At 42.9% G+C, this 21,086-nt stretch overlaps 1 protein-coding gene across 7 annotated transcripts in view; it reads left to right on the plus strand.

Moving 5' to 3' along the window:
- Window positions 1–21,086, plus strand: part of NHSL1 (NHS like 1) — a 281,963-nt gene that overhangs the window by 189,531 nt on the left and 71,346 nt on the right. For 6 of the 7 annotated variants that reach the window (XM_070073518.1, XM_051854288.2, XM_051854287.2 and 3 more), the window contains exon 2: window positions 15,381–15,533. Coding sequence is in view for 6 of the 7 variants with exons in the window: in XM_051854288.2 (XP_051710248.1) it covers window positions 15,381–15,533 (153 nt within the window). In the remaining variant the exon portion in view is untranslated. Of the gene's footprint in view, window positions 1–11,689; window positions 11,984–15,380; window positions 15,534–21,086 lie in introns of those variants that run through there. The other variant, XM_051854293.2, reaches the window with a different exon arrangement.

Below are 21,086 nucleotides of genomic sequence, written 5' to 3' on the forward strand. Positions count from 1 at the left end.
TTGCGCTGACAAGAAAACCAATATAGCTGGGTTTTTTTAAGTTTAAATATTGCTGATAATCAGCACATCAAAATGGCTTATCTTGATTTGTCTTGTTTATCATTTGCGTGTGAACCTGCTGTCCAGTTGATCACGCCAGCTTATTAATTGTTGTACTCATCTTTATGTGAAGCAATATAAGAAATCACAGAAAATAGAAAATATAGCAAAACTGAACAGCCATTTACATCTTCAGAACACAGGTCCACTAAGATTTTCCACTGCTTGCAAATAACTAGCTCCAGTTAATACTTTTCCCTTAAATTCTTATACTTACTGATGATCATTAATTAGGAGGAAATTAGCAATGATAAACCTGCTTTTCCATAGGTAGTTTTCAGTTAACAGTGTTTGTCGTCTTGGACAGTATGGCTTTCTTTGTTGAGAGATTTTACTTCATGTTGCAGAATAGTGTGGATCTCTATTTTTTTCCTTTGTCCTAGTTGCTCATTTAAAGGTGTCTGCTCTTTTCTTAATTCACAGACATTTTAGATAACTCAGGCTTTGGGCTGGTTGTAGATACTGGGTGGGTTATGCATATTCTCAAAGCTTTCTGGAGGTACGGTATCCACCTTGTAAAACTTGATGTGCAGACGGGCACAGAGTTCCCAGAATATGGTCTTTCTCTGGTGGAAGATGATGATATTCTTTTGAGACATGAGTGAGAATGAGTTCACTGGAGGACTTTCTTCCGTGGTCTCCTGTGACTGCAGCAGGAAACATGTTTATGAGCTCGTGTGCCCCGTCCAGGTGGCAACCTTCTACATTTTGTTGATTTCCCTTGCTAGACTTTAGCAGGAGGGCTTCCTCTGCACCCATTTTTTTCCTACATAGAAAATTATTTTTATGTATATTTAAGTTCCTTGTAGATTTTTTTGAAAAAAATATATTTTTACTTATTTGACAGAGTTATAGACAGTGAGAGAGAGAGACAGAGAGAAAGGTCTTCCTTCCGCTGATTCACTCCCCAAATGGCCACTGCGGCTGGCACTGTGCTGATCCAAAGCCAGGATCCAGGTACTTCTTCTTGGTCTCCCATGCAGGTGCAGTGGCCCAAACACCTGGGCCATCTTCCACTGCCCTCCTGGGCTACAGCAGAGAGCTGGACTGGAAGAAGAACAACCGGGACTAGAACCCAGCACCCATATGGGATGCTGGCGCCGCAAGTGGAGGATTAACCAAGTGAGCCATGGCGCCAGCCCCCCTTGTAGATTTTTTAAAAGGATTTTTTTAACTTTTATTTAATTAATATAAATTTCCAAGGTACAGCTTATGGATTACAATGGCTCCCCCCCCCCCATAACTTCCCTCCCACCCGCAACCCTCTCCTCTCCCACTCCCTCTCCCATTCACATCAAGATTCATTTTCAATTATCTTTATATACAGATGATCAGTTTAGCATATATTAAGTAAAGATTTCAACAGTTTGCACCCACACAGAAACACAAAGTGTAAAATACTGTTTCAGTACTAGTTATAGCATTAAATCACAATGTACAGCGCATTAAGGACAGAGATCCTACATGAGGAGTAAGTGCACAGTGATTCCTGTTGTTGACTTAACAAATTGACACTCTTTTTTATGGTGTCAGTAATCGCCCTAGGCTCTTGTCATGAGTTGCCAAGGCTATGGAGGCCTTATGAGTTCACCGACTCTGATCATATTTAGACAAGGTCATAGTCAAAGAGGAAGTTCTCTCCTCCCTTCAGAGAAAGGTACCTCCTTCTTTGATGACCTGTTCTTTCCACTGGGATCTCACTCGCAGAGATCTTTCTTTTAGGTCATTTATTTTGTATTTTATTTTTTGCCAGAGTGTCTTGGCTTTCCATGCCTGAAATACTCTCATGGGCTTTTCAGCCAGATCCGAATGCCTTAAGGGCTGATTATGAGGCCAGAGTGCTATTTAGGACATTTGCCATTCTATGAGTCTGCTGTGTATCCTGCTTCCCATGTTGGATCATTCTCTCCCTTTTTAAAAGGATTTTATTTATTTATTTGAGAGGCAGAATTACAGAGAGAGGGAGAGACAGAAAGAATGATATTCCATCGATTGGTTCATTCCCCAAAGGGCCACAGCTGGAGTTGGGCCAATTCAAAGCTAGGAACCAGGAGCTTCTTCTGGGTCTCCCATGTGGGTACAGGGGCCCAAGCACTTGGACCATCTTCTGTTGCTTTCTCATAAGCATAGAGCTGGATCAGAAGAGGAGCAGCCGGGACTGTGTTGCAGGTGCTGCAGATGGAGGCTTAGCCTACTATGCCACAGAGCTTGTATTTAAAAGATACAAGAGAGTTAGAGTATGTGTTAGCCATCACCTACCTCTTTTAATTTAGATCTCTGCTATCTTCATATTATGCTTTGTGGTTTTCCATTCCACATGGAAACTTTTTCTTCCCTGAAGATTCTAGAAGAAATGTTGCATCATTTTTTTTTCAAGTTTTAACTTTCATTTCCCTCATTACTTTTATTGTAAGAGTATATAATTATGTTAAATTAAAGTAGGGCAGGCAACATATTTTAATTTTCAAATGGTGGAAAATTATCAGCATTGAGAAAGTAAAGTGAGTTAATTTTACACTAAGCTCCCTGATAGGTCTACTCATACACATTATTCCTCTCCTGAAATGAGCCTTTATATACCTAATACCAGCTTTGCAGAGTGAATGATATGAATCAGTACTACTGGGTGAATGGCTTAAGCTATATCATGTCATAAGGAATAGTTGGTTCAAGTATAAGAGGCTTACAGTTAATGAAATTATTCATTCACATTTATAAGGTATAGTTCACTTTTGGGGGAAGTTATCTTTGAAACAAAATGAGATTTAAAAAGATTTATTTATTAATTTATTTGAAAGGCAGAACATCAAAGAGGGAGAGAGAGAGTTGGGGAAAGGGGAAATCTTCCATCTGCTGGTTCACTCTCCAAGTGACTATAATAGCCAGGGCTGGGCCAGGCTGAAACCAAGAACCAGGAATTCCATCCAGGTCTCCCACTTGGGTGGCAGGGCCCTAAGCACTTGGGCTATCTTCTGCTGCTTCTCCAGGTGCATTAGCAGGGAGCTGGATCAAAAGTGGAGCAGCTGGGACTGGACCCAGTGCTCTGATATGGGATGCCAGTGTCACAAATGATGGTGGCTTAACCTGCTGCACCACAACGCTGGCACAAAAATGGTATTTTCAAAATAAATAGTAAAGCTCTGTCAAGTTATGCTTATTTAGGGAGGTTAACATTTGAGTTATAATTTGAAAAATGCATAGAGGCATGCCAAGTTGGGGAGTCAGGACCCCAGCATCCTGAATAGATTGATAGTATGTACAAAGGCAGAGAGGCAGAAATGAGTGAGGGTGGTTGAATGTCCTACCTACTGCCTCTTTCCAAATGAAAGCAGCAGGTAGCATGGTATATTGAAAACTGTAGCCCAAGATGGACAATTAGGTTAGAGGCCAGGAACTCTGTGATCCATCGCAGGTGACTTATTTGTCAAATGAAGGGAAAGGCTTGAGGGGCCAGTATTGTAGCACACTAGGTTAAGTCTCCACTTGGGACACTTGTATCCTGTATTGGATTGTGCGTTCAAGTTCCTGGCTGCTTCACTTCACATCCAGCTCCCTGCTGATGTGTCTGGGAAAAAACAGCAGAAGATGGCTCAAGTACTTGGTTCCCTGCACCCACGTGGGAGACCCAGATGGAGTTCCAGGCTCCTGGCTTTAGCCTGGACCAGCCCTGGCCATTTCATACATTTGGGAAATAAACCAGCAGATGGAAGATCTCTGTCCCTTTTTTCTTTCTCCCTGTCACTCTGCCTTTCAAACAAATATTTTAAACATGAAGGGACAGGCATGGATGTTGTCTGTGAATCTTCAACTCTTAACTCTCTAGATAGATCTCCCCACCCCACCCTTTTTTAAATAAAACTTTCCATTGCTCTGGGCCTACTCAGCTTTAATTCCAACCCCAGGACACATCTCCTTCACCGAGCTTTCTGTTGTCTGGACAGGCTCTGGAAAGTCCCACCTGCACGTGCGAGGCTTTGCACCGTCTTTCTGCAGCTATGGCTGAACTTTGAACACTCAGTCGGTGGGGCTCCTTTTGTGTTTTGGACTTTTGATTCAGGTTTCTTCTTTTTCATAGCATGTTTTCCATCTGCCTCACCTTTCATTTGTTCAGCATCTGCCCTGTGAATACTGTGGCTTGACTAAACCAGACAAAATGATAGCAGATGTTTTGCAATTGACCAAGCAGATGGTAGCAGTGGAATTGGATTAAATTATTAACTAGGATCCACAGCAGAGGCCTTCAGCTTCAATGCCTGTGGAGTGAAGGGTGCTTCCTAGCATCAGCATTAACTGGGAAGTGGATGCCGGATCAGGTTCCTTCTAGAGAATTGATTATCATCTTAAGGTTTCCCTTTTCTGCCCCCAACCATTCTCCCTACCTCTTCTTTTCAATATGCCATATGAGTCATCATTAAAGATTAATTTGGAAGCAGAGGGAAAGAAAGATCTTTGTCCCAAGAAACTTCTAGAATACAGGTGATTTTAATGTGCTTTTGGGAAATAAGGGGATTCATGGGACAATCAAATAATTCTTCATGAGCATCTGTCACCAGATACACATTTTTATTTTGTGCACAGTATCTCTGCAAAATTACCTTTTAAATTGTGTGTGTGTGCATGTGTGTGTTCGTTCATGTGCATACTTCGCTATGCAGCTGTAAAAACAGAGAATAAGATCACCCCCAGGACGTGTTCAAAATTTCCCAAAGGAAGCGTCATAGCTGGCTTCCCCAACACTAGGATCCTGTCTAGATCATGTAGATCATGTACCTGGCTGTGATGTTCCTTACGTCTCTACCAGTCTAGCACATTTCCACTACTAACATTACCATGTCATGGCTTGGAGAGGCTGGGTGAATATAATGTCCAACTTAGTCTGGTTCTTTTTCACTTGTTCCTCTATCTCTCTCATTTCCTGTGAACTTGATAAATTTAACTTGGACTTGCCCTTGGTGATGTGCACTTGGTGCTGCATCCCATCCTGGACACCCAACATCAGCTGCCACATCGTTGGTGTCTGCTGGATTAGGGAGGAGCAGGCTGGTCCTTCCACTATGTGATTGCTCTAAGTGCACCTGTGGCTGGCAGCTCTGCAGTGGTGGCTTTGAACTGACAAGTGAATCAGCCAGAGATAGATTTAGAATACTTAAGATCCTTGAAGACTAAGAGATGAATGGTTGTGATTTCTTTTTTTAAAAAAATGCCTGATGTGAAAAATAAGAGATAATTCCTAAGTGAGAAATGATCAGCTTATCTGCTTCTAATCGGTTAAGTGCCCAACAGCAGGAATCCACAGTCAGCTCAGTTTGTCTTAATATGAAGTATATTTTTTCATCTGTAGTGTCAAATACTTAGGGCTTAAAAAAAGATTTGTTTATTTGAAAGTCTGAGTGACAGAGAAAGAGGAACACAGAGGGAGATTGTCTATCTGTTGGTTCACTCCCCAGATGGCTGCAATGGCCAGGGCTGGGCCAGGCCAAAGCTAGGAGCCAGGAGTTTTATCTGGGTGCTAGGGGCCCAAACACTTGGGCCATCCTCAGCTACTTTTCCCAGGCCATTAGCAGGGAGCTGGATTGTAAGTGGAGCAGTCAGGATACAAACTGGAGTCCATATGAGATGCCAGCATCACATAGGTGTCGGCTTAACCCACTATGCCACAACACTGGCCCCAGGGCTATTTTTCTAAGTGCCAAACATTTTAATTATATTAGCAGATTAATTTTACTGTATATTAAAAAATCCCTTTCATAATGTTAACTTTTGGGGCCAGCAATTGTGGCATTAACAAGTTAAGCTGCCACCTATAATGCTGACATCCCACATAGGTGTCAGTTCGAGTCCCAGCTGTTCCACTTCTGATCTAGTTTTCTGCTAATGCACCTGAGAAGGCAGAAGAAGATAACTCAAGTCCTTGGGCCCTGCACCTATGTGGGAGACCCGGATGAAGCTCCTGGCTCCTGGCTCCTGGCCCCTGGCTCCTGGCTTCCACCTAGCCCAGCCCTAGCTGTTGTGGCCATTTTCGGGGAGGGAACCAGTGAATGGAAGCTCCCTATATATCTTTCCCTCTCTATGTATAACTCTGCCTTTCAAACAAGTAAAATAAGTATTTTAAAAAATAATAATTTTAACTTTTCAATAATAAATCTTCAGTTCTATCTGCTCTGCTTCTGATCAGGCTCCCTGCTAACAAGCCTGGGAAGGCAGCAGATGATGGCCCAATGCTTGGGCCCCTGCCATCCACATGGGAGACCCAGATGGAGTTTCAGGCTTCTGGCTTTGGCCTGGCTAGCCCCTGCCATTGTGGCCATTCCGAGAGTGAACTAGCAGATGGAAGATCTCTCTGTCTCTCCCTCTTTCCCTATCACTCTGCCTTTCAAAGAAAGAAAGAAATCTTTAAAAGTAAAAAAATAAGATAAGGAATAATTTTTTGTCTATTCTGACTAGTGATTTTTCTTCAAACTACTTCCTTCAAATTCTAATTATCCTAAGAGTGTAAAAAACTTTTAACATTTGTACTTAAAAATAGGGTTGTCAGGGAGTGGGCATTTAGCCTAGTGATTGAGGTGTCTGTGTCCCACATCAAAGTACCTGGGTTTGCCTCTGGCTCCAGACTCCAATCTCCCGCCGGTGTGGACCCTGGGAAAGAACAGTGATGACTGAAGTAATTGGATTGGTGTCACCATTGTGGAAGACCTGGATTATGTTCCCAGATTCTGGCTCTAGCCATGGCCTAGCCCTGGCCATTGTGGGCATTAGGGGAGTGAACCAGTGTTCAAGTGCTTTCTTCGTCTCTCTCATTCTCCAATAAATAAATTTTAAAAAACTAGAGTTGTCAGATTCAACAAATACAAATACAAGATACCTAAATTGAAATGCCAGGCAAATGATTAATTATATTGTAGTATAAGTATATTCCTATTCAATATTTGGAGCATAGTACATTTTTTTTTAATTTATTTATTTGAAAGTCAGAGTTGCACAGAGAGAAGAGAGGCAGATAGAGAGAAGTCTTCCATCCACTGGTTCACTCGCCGATTGGTCACAATGGCCGGAACTGCGCTGAGAGAGATTATCCATCTGCTGGTTCACTCGTGAAAGAGCTGCAATAGACGGGGCTGGGCCAGGGTGAACCAGGAGCCAGGAGCTTCATCCAGGTCTCCCATGTGGGTGGCAGGGCCCCAAACACTTGGGCCATTCTCCGCTGGTTTTCTCATGCCATTAGTGGGGAGCTGGATTGGAAGTGGAGCAGCTGGGATATGAACCAGTACCCACATGGGATGCCAGCATTGCAGGCAGTGACTTTATCCATTATGCCATGAAGCTGACCCCAGGGTTTAATTTTAAAAACCTTATAGCTGTGGTTCCTGAAATATTGGCAATTGGATATTCTTAATCCCAAATACTTCAGACCAGGAATGTATTGGATTTCAGATTTTTTTGAATGTTTGAATACTCATATACATAATTAGGTATCTTGGGATGAGATCCAAGTCTAAATATGAAATTCATTTATGTTTTATATATACCTTACACACATGGAAGTTTTTATATTATATTTTGTTGTGATTTTTTTTAAAAAAATTTATTTATTTATTTGAAAAGCAGAGTGACACAGAAAGAGAGAGACAGAGATCTTCCATTGGCTGTTTCACTCCCCAAATAGCCACAATGGCCAGGGCTGGTCCAGGCCGAAGCCAGGGGCCCAGAACTCCCTCTGGGTCTCCCACATATGCATCGGGGGCCCAAGCACCAAGACAGTTGGGATTTTCCATTTGTAATGTCACATTGGTGCTCAAAAGTTTCATGTTTTGGATTCTGAATTTATAGATAGGGAATGCTCCAACTGTATAGACTGGTAAAGTCAGGGTGATAAAAACTGAGAAGTTGAAGAAAGAGCAGAAAAAACTTAGCTGAGAATGAATTCTGACCTGTTTTTGTGTGGATTTGTGTCCCAGGGTCTTTCCTTACCTCTGAGGCCCTTTGAAGCCATTCCTCTCTAGCACCAGGGGTCTGGTAAGATGCCACACTGGCCTTCCCGCTTTCCTTCTCCAGTGCCTTTGGGGCTCTCTTGCTCTTTGCCCACGGATCACCTGTTTATGATAAGCAGGCCCCTGCCTCTGTGTACCCCCTAGCCTTGCCTCCACCGCACTCCCCCAGGATCTCCCACCAAGAGAATTCAGACCCCCTGGGTGTCCCATGAGTCTGCCCTACCTCCATTCCTGCACCCCAGAGTCTCTTTCTGCTCTGTTCTTCTAAATGGGACAGGTGTGCTGTGTCCTTTTCCCAGGGCTTAACCTTATTCCTCTCCCTAGGCTTCTCCATTGTGCTGCCATTTTGATTTGTTTGGGTGTGACTTCCCCATTGGACTGTGAACTTCCCAAGGGCAGTGTTTGACTCATGTTTAACTTGAACTAATGCAGAGCAGTGAGTTAGCACTCAATAAAATCGTTCAGTGATTGAACATAAATGCATTGTTGCTGCTAAAATGTGCCTGGGAGTAGTAAGATAATGATACAAGTAATCACATGATGCTGTGGAGAAAACTTAATTGGTTAGAAATAAGATTTCATTTCACAGAAAGATTAAGCAGCTAAGTTGGAAGTTTTTTGAATTAAGATACAAATATCACACTGTGGTGGTGGTAATAGAATTCCCACACCTTGGACCAGGATTGTTCAGGCAATGTCAGGGCATAGTTTTCTTTGAAATGTTTAACAGTATTTTTAGAAAACCATGATTTAGGGGCTGGCACTGGGGCATAGTAGGTTAAGCACCTGCCTGTAGTGCCAGCATTCCATAGGGTGCCAGTTCAAGTCCCAGCTGCTCCACTTCGCATCCAGCTCCCTGCCAATGGCCTGGGGAAGCAGTAGAAGATGGCCCAAGTGCTTGGGCCCTGCACCTGTGTGGGAGACCCAGAAGAAGCTCCTGGCTCCTGGCTTCAGATAGGCCATTTGGGGAGTGAACCAACAGATAGAAGACCTCTCTCTCTCTCTGTCTCTCCTTCTCTCTGTTACTGTCTCTCTCAGGTAAATAAATAACTCTTTAACAAAAAATAAGAAAACAAATAAATACCCTTAAATATTTCTACTATTTGTATGTCCTAATAAGAACTCTTGTGTGAGGTATTATTAACCTGAATGTATTAACCAAAGATATCATCTAAACTTGATATATACTAAAGACGTAGGAATCAGAACACCTAGATTCTCACTTTAGCTCTGATATGCATTAACTTCTTAATCTGAGTTTTCTAATTTTTAGTGGGGAATAATTTGCCTATGTGATTCATTGAAAAAATAACTATAACATTTGAAAAATTATTTCTTGTATTTGAAAGGTAGAAAAAGAGAAAGGCTGAGACAGAGAGATCTTCCATCTGGGAGTTCACTCCTCAAATGCCTGTGACAGTGGAGGCTAGGCTAGGAGCTGGAACTCAGTCCAGGTCTCCCATGGGGATGGCATAGACCCAATTAAAAGAGCCATCACCTGCTACCTCCCTGAGTGTGCACTAACAGGAAGCTAGATTCAGAAGCTGAGCAGCTAGGATTCAAACCCAGGCACTTCAATACTGCATGTAGGCGTCCCAAGCATCGCCTTAACTGCTGTGCCAAATACCCACCTGTGTAGCCATATAGAACTAAGAAAGTCCCTGAGAAGCAGTTTGCAGGGAAAGCAGATTGCCTGAAGTTAATCTGTTGAACTGGTGGATTAGACTGTGTCTCACAGCCTGATGGATCTCTCTCTCCTCCCTCCCTCCCTCCCTCTCTCTGTCTCTGTCTCTGTCTCTGTCTCTGTCTTTGAAATGATTGCCAGGTTTTTCTTTTATCGCCATTGCCTCCTTGAATCTCACCTTCTCAGTGAGGACCATCCCACCTCCCAATTAACACTGCAGCCTGGCAACCTCCCCACCCACAAAGCCCCTTTTATCTGCCCAACTTTTTCATTGGTCCATTGCAATTTCCCAAGAGAAGCTCCCTGAGGACAATGCTCCCAACTGAGATGCCCTGGAAGCTGGAGCATGTATAGGGTCTGTGCTCTTGAAAGAACCCTTTTTGTTTTCAACCAGAAGTGTGTTTGGTAAGACACTTCACCTCAAAAGTTTGTGCAGTGAGACCTGGGGTGTTTCCACCCAGAACACTACCTGCCACTCAGTGAGCAGGGCCAGGTCACTCTTGCTGATCCGTTTGTTTTCTGAAGGGCAACTTTGCTTATTTATTGAGGGCAGGTATTTAGTCTGACTCAGTCCTAGTCACTGCCCATTTGCCATCTGGTAATTTAATTACTTTTAAATAGAGCTCTGTATAGGAAGGGGCACAAGTTGGACCTCTGTGATAATATGCATACATGTGCATAATTTCTTTGGTTGTTTGCTTGCTTTTATTGTTTAAAAAATAAGATGGAGAGGATACAAACATTTGAAGAGCAGTCATTCCAGAGCTTTCCCTAGAGGGAGCCCCTTATATAAATTTTATTCTTTGACTAAGAGCCTTTGTTATAAACTGAATGTTTTGAATTAGTGGATTATTACATTTTTCCATTCAGTTATAAGTCTGGCTCAAAGCTATGAAATAAGAGAGCCTCTAAATTGTTTCAAAAACTGTTTTGACGCGAAGTGGGCCAAGGCAAAATGTGAGGAGCCTCATTCTCCTTGGTACCTTTTTGTCCTATGTCCTGATCTCCTGGTTCTCCTCCTCTCTATTCCCATCCCTTTACTCTTGGGATTCATGTTCCCAGGGTCTTGGTGTACCCCACTGCTGATGTTCCATCTCTCTTGGTTTCTCCCCAATTCTCGGTGGTTAATTACAGACTGGCAAAATAACCAGAACTCTGTTCAACTTTAAGAGAGGAGGGACTTTGGAAGTCTTAAAACCAGGCACTTAGGTGATAATTACACTTAAATAAAGATTGACATGACTGAGGTACTTTATAGGTTGTCTCATTTGTGGTGAGGAAGTTACACTTTTGTGTTGGGTGGAGTTGTGTGTGTGTGTGTGTTTCCCTTTCTCTCTTAGGAGTTGTGGCAGTTACATGCAAATCAGAGCAAGCTTTGGAATACCTAATGCCGGCTCTCTATCACTGGCAAAAGTGGGTTAGAAGACAGGGCATCCTAATTTGCACAAAAATGCAACCAAGTCATCATTTGCAGTTCCTTAGAGATTGTCTTCCAAAGTTTTACTGCTTATAAATGTTCCTTTGGTATGGGAGGCAGAGTCTGGAGGCGTGGTTGGGAAACAATAGTTTGGTTCTTTTTTTCCCCTAAATCAATTCAAATCCTATACACCCTGAATTCACTGGAGAATCAAAGAATCAACAGCGAGAGAATCTCTCACTGCCTGCTCAGCTTCTGTCAAAAGACCTGGATGTTCCTAGTGACCTAGTGAAAGTGGGGCACACCACTGTTTGACCTTGGGTTCCCAGGAGGAAATTCTGCGCTGTCTTTGGGCTCAGCAAAGAGAAAGGTCTGGTCCGTTGGAGAGCAAAGGGAATGAATGAGCCCTGAGGCAGAAAGCCTGCTGTGGCTATCATGCAAACAAGACCGGTGATTGGCTTTCCCTTTCTTTCTGCGCCTGTTGTCACTGGCTGCTCTCAGCCTTAAAGATCAGGTTTCAGTGGGAATTTTTCAGGTTCAAGGACTGCTAATGATTTGTAACTGCCTGACAATAAACCCAACCTCCAGGTTACCACAGCTCGGGCAGATATCTAAGGATTAGAGCAGGAGGAAGAAAGTTAGAATCTGGAGCAGAAAACAGCAGCTTGCCACCTGCCTACTGGGCTGAACTCTTGAATGTCACTTCAGTTTCTAAGCCCCGTGCAGGTGTCTTAGAAATGGTGGTCTTCATTAATGCAAAGATCAAGTCTTTCATTAAACTTTTTAAGAAGAAAAGTAAGTAGTGTGTGTGTGTGTGTGAGAGAGAGAGAGAGCGAGAGAGAGAGAGAGAGAATGTGTTATGTCTTTCTGTTTTATGTACTACTTCATCCTTTTGAGTTAGCATGTGAAATGGCAGAATTGGTGTGAGCTAAACACTGTGTGCCAGTTTGCTCGAATACCTCGGATTTTACAGCAGGATTATGTGATCTTAGCATGTCCTATGTATTTATAGTTGGGATTTTAAGTGACTTGACTTCTTTGAAGAAGGGGAGAGAATTCTTGTATTTCCTTTTCAGTTCCCTTGATAGACAGTGAATGAGCAGTGTTTTGATTCTTTGGCTAAATAAGCAGCTGCAGTGAGGGAGCTTCAGGGGGTGTATCACAGTTTTGGTGGGGATGATCCTCCCACGGCCCCTGGCACTGCCTGTCATGCAGTTCTGAGCTGGGCGACAAAGCCGACATGCTGTCTAGACTGTTGGGTGATTGTTGTACAGAGCTTTTATGATGTGACTGCATTGAGTGCTGACTGCTGTTTTAAACTTCTTTCATCCTGATGCTTTTTCCTTCCTTTGAAAACATATTTTTTACAACTACATGGCTTTGTTTTTGTATCATTGCTGGCTTGTTTTCGTGTCGTTTGAGACCTACAACCTGAAGTAGAAGAACGCGAATCAGTAAGGGCATTGGTTAGAAAAGCTGTGGAGAAAGCAACAAAGACTAGCACTCTGGGCTCATTTTCTGCAGCTCCCTTGCTGGAAAGGCTGTCCGCGGATGGACTGATTAAAATCTGCCCTGGCAGGAGTAGGATATACCAGGGAAGAGACAACTGCTCTTTCACAGGAGCCAGTTGGTAGCTGCGCACTGGGGCTGATGGTGCGATTACAGACACTCGTGCCATTACGTGGATTTGATTTGTAACTGGCAAATAGGAAAAGTTTCCGTTTTCAATATTTTCCAACTGTGGGATATGGCAATTCAATTAAAATAAATGGATGTCAGCAAAAAAAAAAAATGTTGTTAATGAGTTCTGGATATACTTTGGGGGACATATGGTGAATTTCTCACTGTTGGATTCTCAGAAACATGAGAATTAAGTCAGGCCTTTGTGGACTGTATGTATTAAGATTAATAGGTATATGCCCCGTGCAACCCACATGTTCCGTCGTTGATTATGTGAAGTATTAGGTGCCATATTTCCATGCTACCTTTGTCACCCATTAGAAGGAGAGAGTACACGGGACATTTTTGTTTTTGTCTTGATGTCTGGTCCTTAATGTTTATTTTCTCGCTTAGCAACTTATGGAGGGGATGGGATCCTTTCAGAAATACACTCATAGAATTGTAAAAATTAGTAGCTAAAGAAAAGACGATATAGGAGTGCAAGCTAGGCTGTGGCTCGGGTTTACAGGGGAGCTGGGAATGGCACAGTCCTCCTTCAGTGATGGCTTTGAAGTTAGGGGCTCCTTTTGAACCATTTTCCTGTCCTTGCCACAATCATGCTTTATGTGTTATCTTGTTAAGCTAAGAGACTTAAGCATATTAGTTTATTTGGTTTTTTAAAAAGGATTATAGAGATAAGGAGCAAGAGATCGAGAGAGGGGTCTTCCATCTGTTGATTCACTCCCCAAATGGCTGCAATGTCCGGGATTGGGCCAGACCAAAGCCAGGAGCCAGGAGCTTCTTCTGGGTCTCCCCCATGGATGTCAGGGACCCAAGCACTTGAGCCATCCTCTCTTGCCTTCCCAGTCACATTAGCAGGGAGCTGAATCAAAAGTGGACCAGCAGAACTCCAACCAGTGCCCATGTGGGATGCCGGCACTGCAGGCAGCACCACGATGCAAGCCCCGTTCATTTCATTTTTATAATAGCCCTTGTAACTGTACTATGGAATGTGTTTAGTTAGCCTGGAATGTGTTCAGATACATTTAGTAGTTCAAGCACGCTCTCACACTTTTTTGAGAGTCTCCTTTATGGTCTAGTTTCCAGGTTCATGTTCTGTTGTGGAAATGGGGCCGCCCAAAGTGAACTGGCCTCTCTTACTCACATTTCCAGTATCTGCTGGCTCACGGAGGCTACACCTGCCACCTCAAGGAGATGCGTCAGCATTGGTGGGTGGGGGTGGGGGTAGGGGATTTCTCTCAGACTGCTCCTGTGTATCTTCTGCCTGGGTCACATAGAAAGTGTTTTTAAAAAATTATGAATGAATTTGCTTTGGTGCTGTCAGCTACAGTGTTGTCCCACTCTTACCTCAACATCAGTGGTATTGTCAAAGAAAATGAAATAAAGAGGTCTCAAGCTCTCAAGGAATTAAAGGAAATTATTATACAGATTTATGTTAATCTCAGGATTACTTGTTGTTTTCCTCATTTGATATTTGATCTCTTTTCTGTTGGGGAAATTCACTTGAATTGGATTGTGTTGGGAAAAGTCAATAGCCCTATAATTTAAAAAATTTTTAAATATAGAAGTATTCCATGAAAACAAGAGTAGAGAAAGTTTTGTAGCAAAAATGGATCTCTGCTTCTAAATATACCATTTAAATATATTAAATTGAACACTTAAGCTTAATTTTCAAAATTTTTTATTGAGTTTACAATAGTGATGTTTTAAAGTAATGCTTTAAAGGAAAATGTCAACTTCTTGGTGGAAAATTTGTTTCCATCAGGATAATCTAATAGTTGCTGACACAGTGGCGTTATATAATTGAATGTTTGTTGTGGTTAAGTAGGAATCACATAGCAGTTGGAAGTCTACCAATTTCATCAGTCGTTTCCTAACAGAGAAAAGACCCAAGATGCTGGGAAGCAACAAACAATGGGAGCAGACAACTCTATGAAGACAATATAGGCAGTTTCAGTTTTTCCTTTACTGACAATATGGTGGTCAAGATCCCAGGAGTTCAAGATTAAATCCCATTCAGAATTTTCTCCATTTCCTCCTGGTCCTTATTTATGAATGTGCTAAGCACCAAGACCCCATCTGTTATTTATTTATTTGTATTTTTTTTTAGAGGGAGAGTGGGGAGAGAGAGGTGAGAAATGACCGGTGGGGAGAGTGAATGGGGACAGAGAGAGAGAGAGAGAAAGAACACCATCCAGTGGTCTACTCTCCAAATAAGCCTGCAATGGACTGGGGCCAAAGCTAGGGGCTAAAAACCCAACTCAGGTCTCCCATGTGGATGGCAAGAGCCCAGTTAACTGAGCCATCACTGCTGCCTGCCAGGGTCTACATTAGCGGGATGCTGGGGTCTAAGAACCAGAGCTGGGAACCAAACCCAGGCACTGTGTGGGATGTGCGTGCCTCAAGCACAAGGCTGAATGCCCACTCCCAAGACCCCAGTATTGATGTAATTAGCTTGGAGCCACTGAAGCTTGATTTGAAAACTGACTTTGCCCTACCTTTCCTTCCACAGCCGTTTCCAACCTAGATGAGGAGAGTCGCTGGACAGTGCACTACACTGCCCCATGGCACCAGCAGGAAAATGTCTTCCTACCCGCCACTAGACCCCCATGCGTTGAGGACCTGCACCGCCAAGCCAAGCTCAACCTCAAATCAGTATTGAGGGGTAAGCTGTTGCCCTCTGCGGGCCTGTTATTCTTGGTTTACTGACTGTTAGAACATAGATCTGATCCCTGCCTGTAATACATCCCTTTCTATCAAACGCATAATATTCCACATCTTCATAAATACAACTTAGTACATGCCTAAAGTACGCAGTCTCTGGGAAAAACTGTTTACAGATATGCAAATCTATCTTCAAAGAACCCGCTTTTGCCTAGAAACCTTTAGCATGTTTAAACTGCAGGACTCATAGAATCCAAATATACACACGCCTGCCAGCATGGGAAATTTGCCACTGCCTTTTCAAAACCATTGCAAGTATTCAAAGCCAACTTGGGAAAGCTGGTACTTTTCAATGGTTCCTTCTCTTTGGTTCAAGCCAGGTAGAAAGTCTAGATTGCAGGCTTGGAAGGAGCGCTGTGTAGGTAGATTTACCAGAATTTGGGCAGCATCTGACTGGGCTGCTCTGAGCATAGTTTCTGTCTGCAGGTGGCTGGTGGAAAATACAAGAAATATGCAGTCCTATGTCCATAGAAAAATTCTCATTTTTACTTTATTGTTGATGTTAAAAAGAGGAACTGTGTGGCATAGGGGGCCACCTAAAGATGATAAAGAAAGGGAAGGGTTTTTTAAATTTTTGAAGGTTTACTTATTTATTTGAAAGGCAGAGTTACAGAGAGAGAGAGGGATAGATAGAAAGAGATATTCCATCCACTAGTTCACTTCCCAAATGGCAACAATGGTTGGGGTTGCGGAGGCCGAAGCCTGGAGCCTAGAGTTCCATCCAGGTCTCCCATGTGGGTGGCAGGGGCCCAAGCACTTGGGCCAGCTTCTGTTGTCATTAGCAGGTTGCTGATCAGAAGCGGAACAGCCGGGACTCATACATTGCAGGTCGCTTAACCCGCTATGCCCCAATGCCGGCTACAGGGGAAGTTCTTTATAGAGGAAAAGTCACTTTTATTTTATTTTTTTATAAAGATTTATTTATTTGAAAGTTAGAGTTACACAGAGATAGAAGGAGAGTGAGAGTGAAAGAGAGAGAGAGAGAGAGAGAGAGAGAGAGAGAGAAAGGTCTTCCATCCCCTGGTTCATTCCCCAATTGGCCACAATGGCTGGAGCTGCGCCAATCCGAAGCCAGGAGCCAGGAGCCAGGAGCTTCTTCTGGGTCTCCAAAGTGGGTGCAGGAGCCCAAAGACTTGGGCCATCTTCTGTTCCCAGGCCATAGCAGAGAGCTGGATCGGAAGTGGAGCAACCAGGTCTCGAACTGGCTCCCATATGGTATGCCAGCACTGCAGGCAGCAGCTTTACCCACTACACCATAGTGCTGGCCCTGAAAAGTCACTTTTAAATGTAGATGTTTTCTGAGTGCAACAAACCAAAGCTTTTATTGCAGAAGCCACTCCTATGTTTCTTACTATATTTTTGGTAAATAATTATACAAAACATTTCGATCTTCTATTAGGAAAAAAATGTTTTTTCCTCTATTCCCAAATCACAGTCAACACGGGAGACTTGTGTCCTCCAAAGGTGGGAGATGCACCCAGCAAGCAGGCCGTTGTGCAGCAATGGGCACCAGCTGGGGTCCTCTCCTTCTGCTTACTTCTGACACTGTTTGTGGAGGTGCCTTCCCATGGAGTTGGGATGCACCAGTCTCCTGGCACGTGGAAGGGTTCTCATCTGCCTTCCTGCAAGCCTCCACGTGTTCAGTTATCTGCAAGCTCCTTGAACCCTGCCCTTCTGAGTTTTTATGGGAACATTGCATAGGTGTGATTGCTAACAGGCTGGGTGGGGAAGCCCTGCAAGCCCATGTGCTTCAGCTTCTCCTTGGCCTCTCTGAGCAGGCCTCCTCTGCAGTGAGAAAGGCCTTAGACCTTACTGTTGGGTGAGACGAGAGCAGAGAATTGTTTTATGGGCAGCTCCAGGGCAGGTGGGACAGATTAGAGTTTCCGTGACTCCTCTTGGAGAGTAGAAATTCTAGTTTCTGTTGCTTGTCCTGGGGGAAAGGAGTTGTGAGCCAGGAACCACAGAAGAAAACCCAAATCAGTCATAATATCAGAATAGTAATTATGCAAAAGAAGTATCTGTTGTTTATCTGAGATGCAGTTTAACTGGGTAACCCTATCTTATCTGACTGTGGGAGCCTTGGGTCTGGGAGAGATTCTGCCATTGTACAAGGAAGACCCAGCATGAGATCCCTGGTGTTAGGATCATGTTTATATGTTTATCAATCATTTATAGCTGACTCATTCCTTAATCTACCACCGCAATGATTGCTAGCTAACATTTATTGAATACTTCAACTATAATGTCAGGCAATGTTCAAAGCCCATGAAATGTTTTACCTTATGCAGCCCTCTCAATAATCCTATTTGCTATTACTGTGTACAGAGGGAGCAATGGAGGCACTAATATTAGAAACTTGCCCAAGATCTCAAAGGCAGCCAGCAACAGGACCAGGATTTAAACCTGGACAGTCTGAGGCTGTAGAGCTTCTATGAGGGCTGCTCAAAAAAAAAAAAACAAAAAACAAAAAACACGTTTGTGGAAAAATGTGTATTCTGAAAAATTCTGCATGGACCTCAAATGTTTTGCACCAAAATAAACATTTAATTCCATTTTCCATGAACTTTTTCAAGTACCCTCATATTGTGCACTGCTACATTGTGCTGCCTTTAACAGCTATTTGTTAGAAGTCTCTTACCCTGTGAAAAATGCACAACACAAAAGATAGGGTCATGGCGCTTAAGTAATTTATACTTGGCATCTACGGTGCAAATCACAGTGTGAAATGTGCTGAAGAGATGTGCCAAAAATCACTGTTTAGGAGTTCAAGAAAGCGGATCATTTCTGCTTGGAGGGAGAAGGAGTAACTGCCAGTGTCTTCACCATAGATTTGGTATCTTGAGCAGAGCTATACAAATATTTTAGGTCATTACCCTATTTTTTCTTCCTTTAACTTTTTAGAATGCTTAGATAACTCATGTATCCTACAGTATCTCAGATCTTATAGTCTTGGCATTCAACGGGCACTATTGGGCTCCCTTTTTCATTTAGCTTGAGTGGCATATATTTACTGACTGCAAGCTTAAATGAGAAGAATGACATTAACTTGGCTCATTTGTATGGCCTGGGAGTCGTACTTTGAACTGTGTTGCCTTGGTAATGATGGTCACTTCATGTACCTAAAGCCAACCAAAATTTCTTCTAGATCCCCTAAATTCTTTGAGATTTATATTCAGTAAATATTACTGGTGAACTCTACTTACAGCCTACCCTCCTCCACCAAATAATTAACATAAAAGCTAACCAACACATTCCCCAGGCAGGGCCTCCTCATTGTTTCTTTGCTGGGCTCCCCAGCAGCAGAGAGACATGGTTGGGCTTGCAGAGAGGGCTTCCATGAAGGTATGTGTGAGTTTGACTGATCAGGCCCAGAAGTTTTCTGCTCAGTCTCCAGGAAATTGTGCCTCACCACCTGTTCCATGTGTTTTCAAGTTTGAGATTAGTACTTTTCTTCCCTTAGAAAATTGAACATGGGTGTACAGACTTTCCTGTTTTATTTCTTTTTTAACTGTTTAGTACATCCCTATGAAATTTCATCAACAGTGGTGTTGCCTAAACTTGAATTTTCTTTTGCAAAGATAAATGCTTTCCTAATTGCTTTAATGCTCTAAAGGGTTCATCAGAGGGATTACTATTAATAAAATTACCAACTGTGGAAAATTCTTGGAGCCCCACCTGAAGCAAGATTTACATAAATAATAACGTCACAAGCAGTGGTTGGGAAAGATGAAACGAGAAAGAGCACTGAGTTCTTTCATTCTTCATTCATTTACTTTTAATCACGTGTGTAGAACTTTGTATACCACTTCTGCAACACCCTAGCAACCTTAGACAAGTGTGAGTGAGAGCATTTATTGCCTCATTGTCAGAGAAGATGTAAAAATAGAAAAACTGAATCCTTGAATAGGTGGCTTGATGTTATATAGGGTATCCATCTAAGTTAGTTCAGCCCCCATTTCTTTCTTTTCTTTTCTTTTCTTTTCTTTTCTTTTCTTTTCTTTTCTTTTCTTTTTTGAAATTTGTTTTGACAGGCAGAGTGGACAGTGAGAGAGAGAGACAGAAAGGTCTTCCTTTGCCGTTGGTTCACCCTCCAATGGCCGCGGCTGGCACGCTGCGGCTGGCGTACCGTGCTGATCTGTTGGCAGGAGCCAGGTACTTCTCCTGGTCTCCCATGGGGTGCAGGGCCCAAGTACTTGGGCCATCCTCCACTGCACTCCCTGGCCACAGCAGAGAGCTGGCCTGGAAGAGGGGCAACCGGGACAGAATCCGGGGCCCCAACTGGGACTAGAACACCGTGTGCCGGCGCTGCAAGGTGGAGCATTAGCCTAGTGAGCCGCGGCGCTGGCCCCCATTTCTTTTTTAAGATTGATTTATTTATTTGAAAGCCAGAGTTACACAGAGAGAGGAGAGGCAGAGAGAGAGAGAGAGAGGTCTTCCATCTGCTGTTTCACTCCCCAGTTGGCCGCAACGGCTGGAGCTGTGCCGATCCAAAGCCAGGAGCTTCTTCCAGGTCTCCCATGTGGGTGCAGGGGCTCAAGGATTTGGGCCATCTTCTGCTTTCCCAGGCTATAGCAGAGAGCTGGATCGGAAGTGGAGCAGCCAGGACTCGAACTGGCACCCCATGGGATGCTAGCACTGCAGGTGGCAGCTTTACCTGCTACGCCACAGTGCCGGCCCCATAACCTCCATTTTTTTTTAAGTTATCTTGCAATACTTGTACATTTTTGTGGGGTGCAGTGGACTGTTCCTACACATGTATTTGGTATACATTGATCTAATCGAGTAATTAACATTCCATTTCCTTATCTTTCCTTTGCGTTTGAAGTCTATGAGTGCCTTTCTTCTAGTGCTTCGTACAATATTGTAAACTATGTTCACCCATTCCCCAATGTGAAATGCTAGAACTCACCACTTCTGTATTCCACATCTATTATCCAGCTTCCTGCCATCTGTCTCCCCTTCTGGTCTCTAGTAATCATTATTCTAAGTTCAAATTGACTTTTCCTTTTAAAAATTTTTTATTTACATAAGGTGAACAAATTTCATGAGTTCGTATATACGGATTCAGAAGCATAGTGATACTTCTCACCCTACTCACTCCCACCCTGGGCCCCACCCTCCCTCCTCCTTCCCTTCTTATTCTTTTAATTTTTGCAATGACTTAGTTTCAATTTATTTTATAATCATAAATTAACCCTTCACTAAATAAAGAATTTAACAAATAGGAGAAAAAAAAAAAACACTGTTCCTCAACAATAGACAGAAGGGATATAAACAATAATCTAACCTCAAAATGTCAGTTTTGCTCATACACATTATATTTTTTTGTACTCTATTAGTTACCACATATCAGGGAACATGTATGCTATTTGGTTTTTTGGAACTGGTATATTTCACTAAGCATAATGGTTTCTAGTTGCATCCATTTTGTTGCAAAAGATGGACAAATCAAGTTTTTCTAACCCACAAATCAAGAGAGAACATTCAGTATTTG

This window comes from Oryctolagus cuniculus, chromosome 5 (genome assembly GCF_964237555.1).
Source record: "Oryctolagus cuniculus chromosome 5, mOryCun1.1, whole genome shotgun sequence".
Lineage (NCBI taxonomy): Eukaryota > Metazoa > Chordata > Mammalia > Lagomorpha > Leporidae > Oryctolagus > Oryctolagus cuniculus.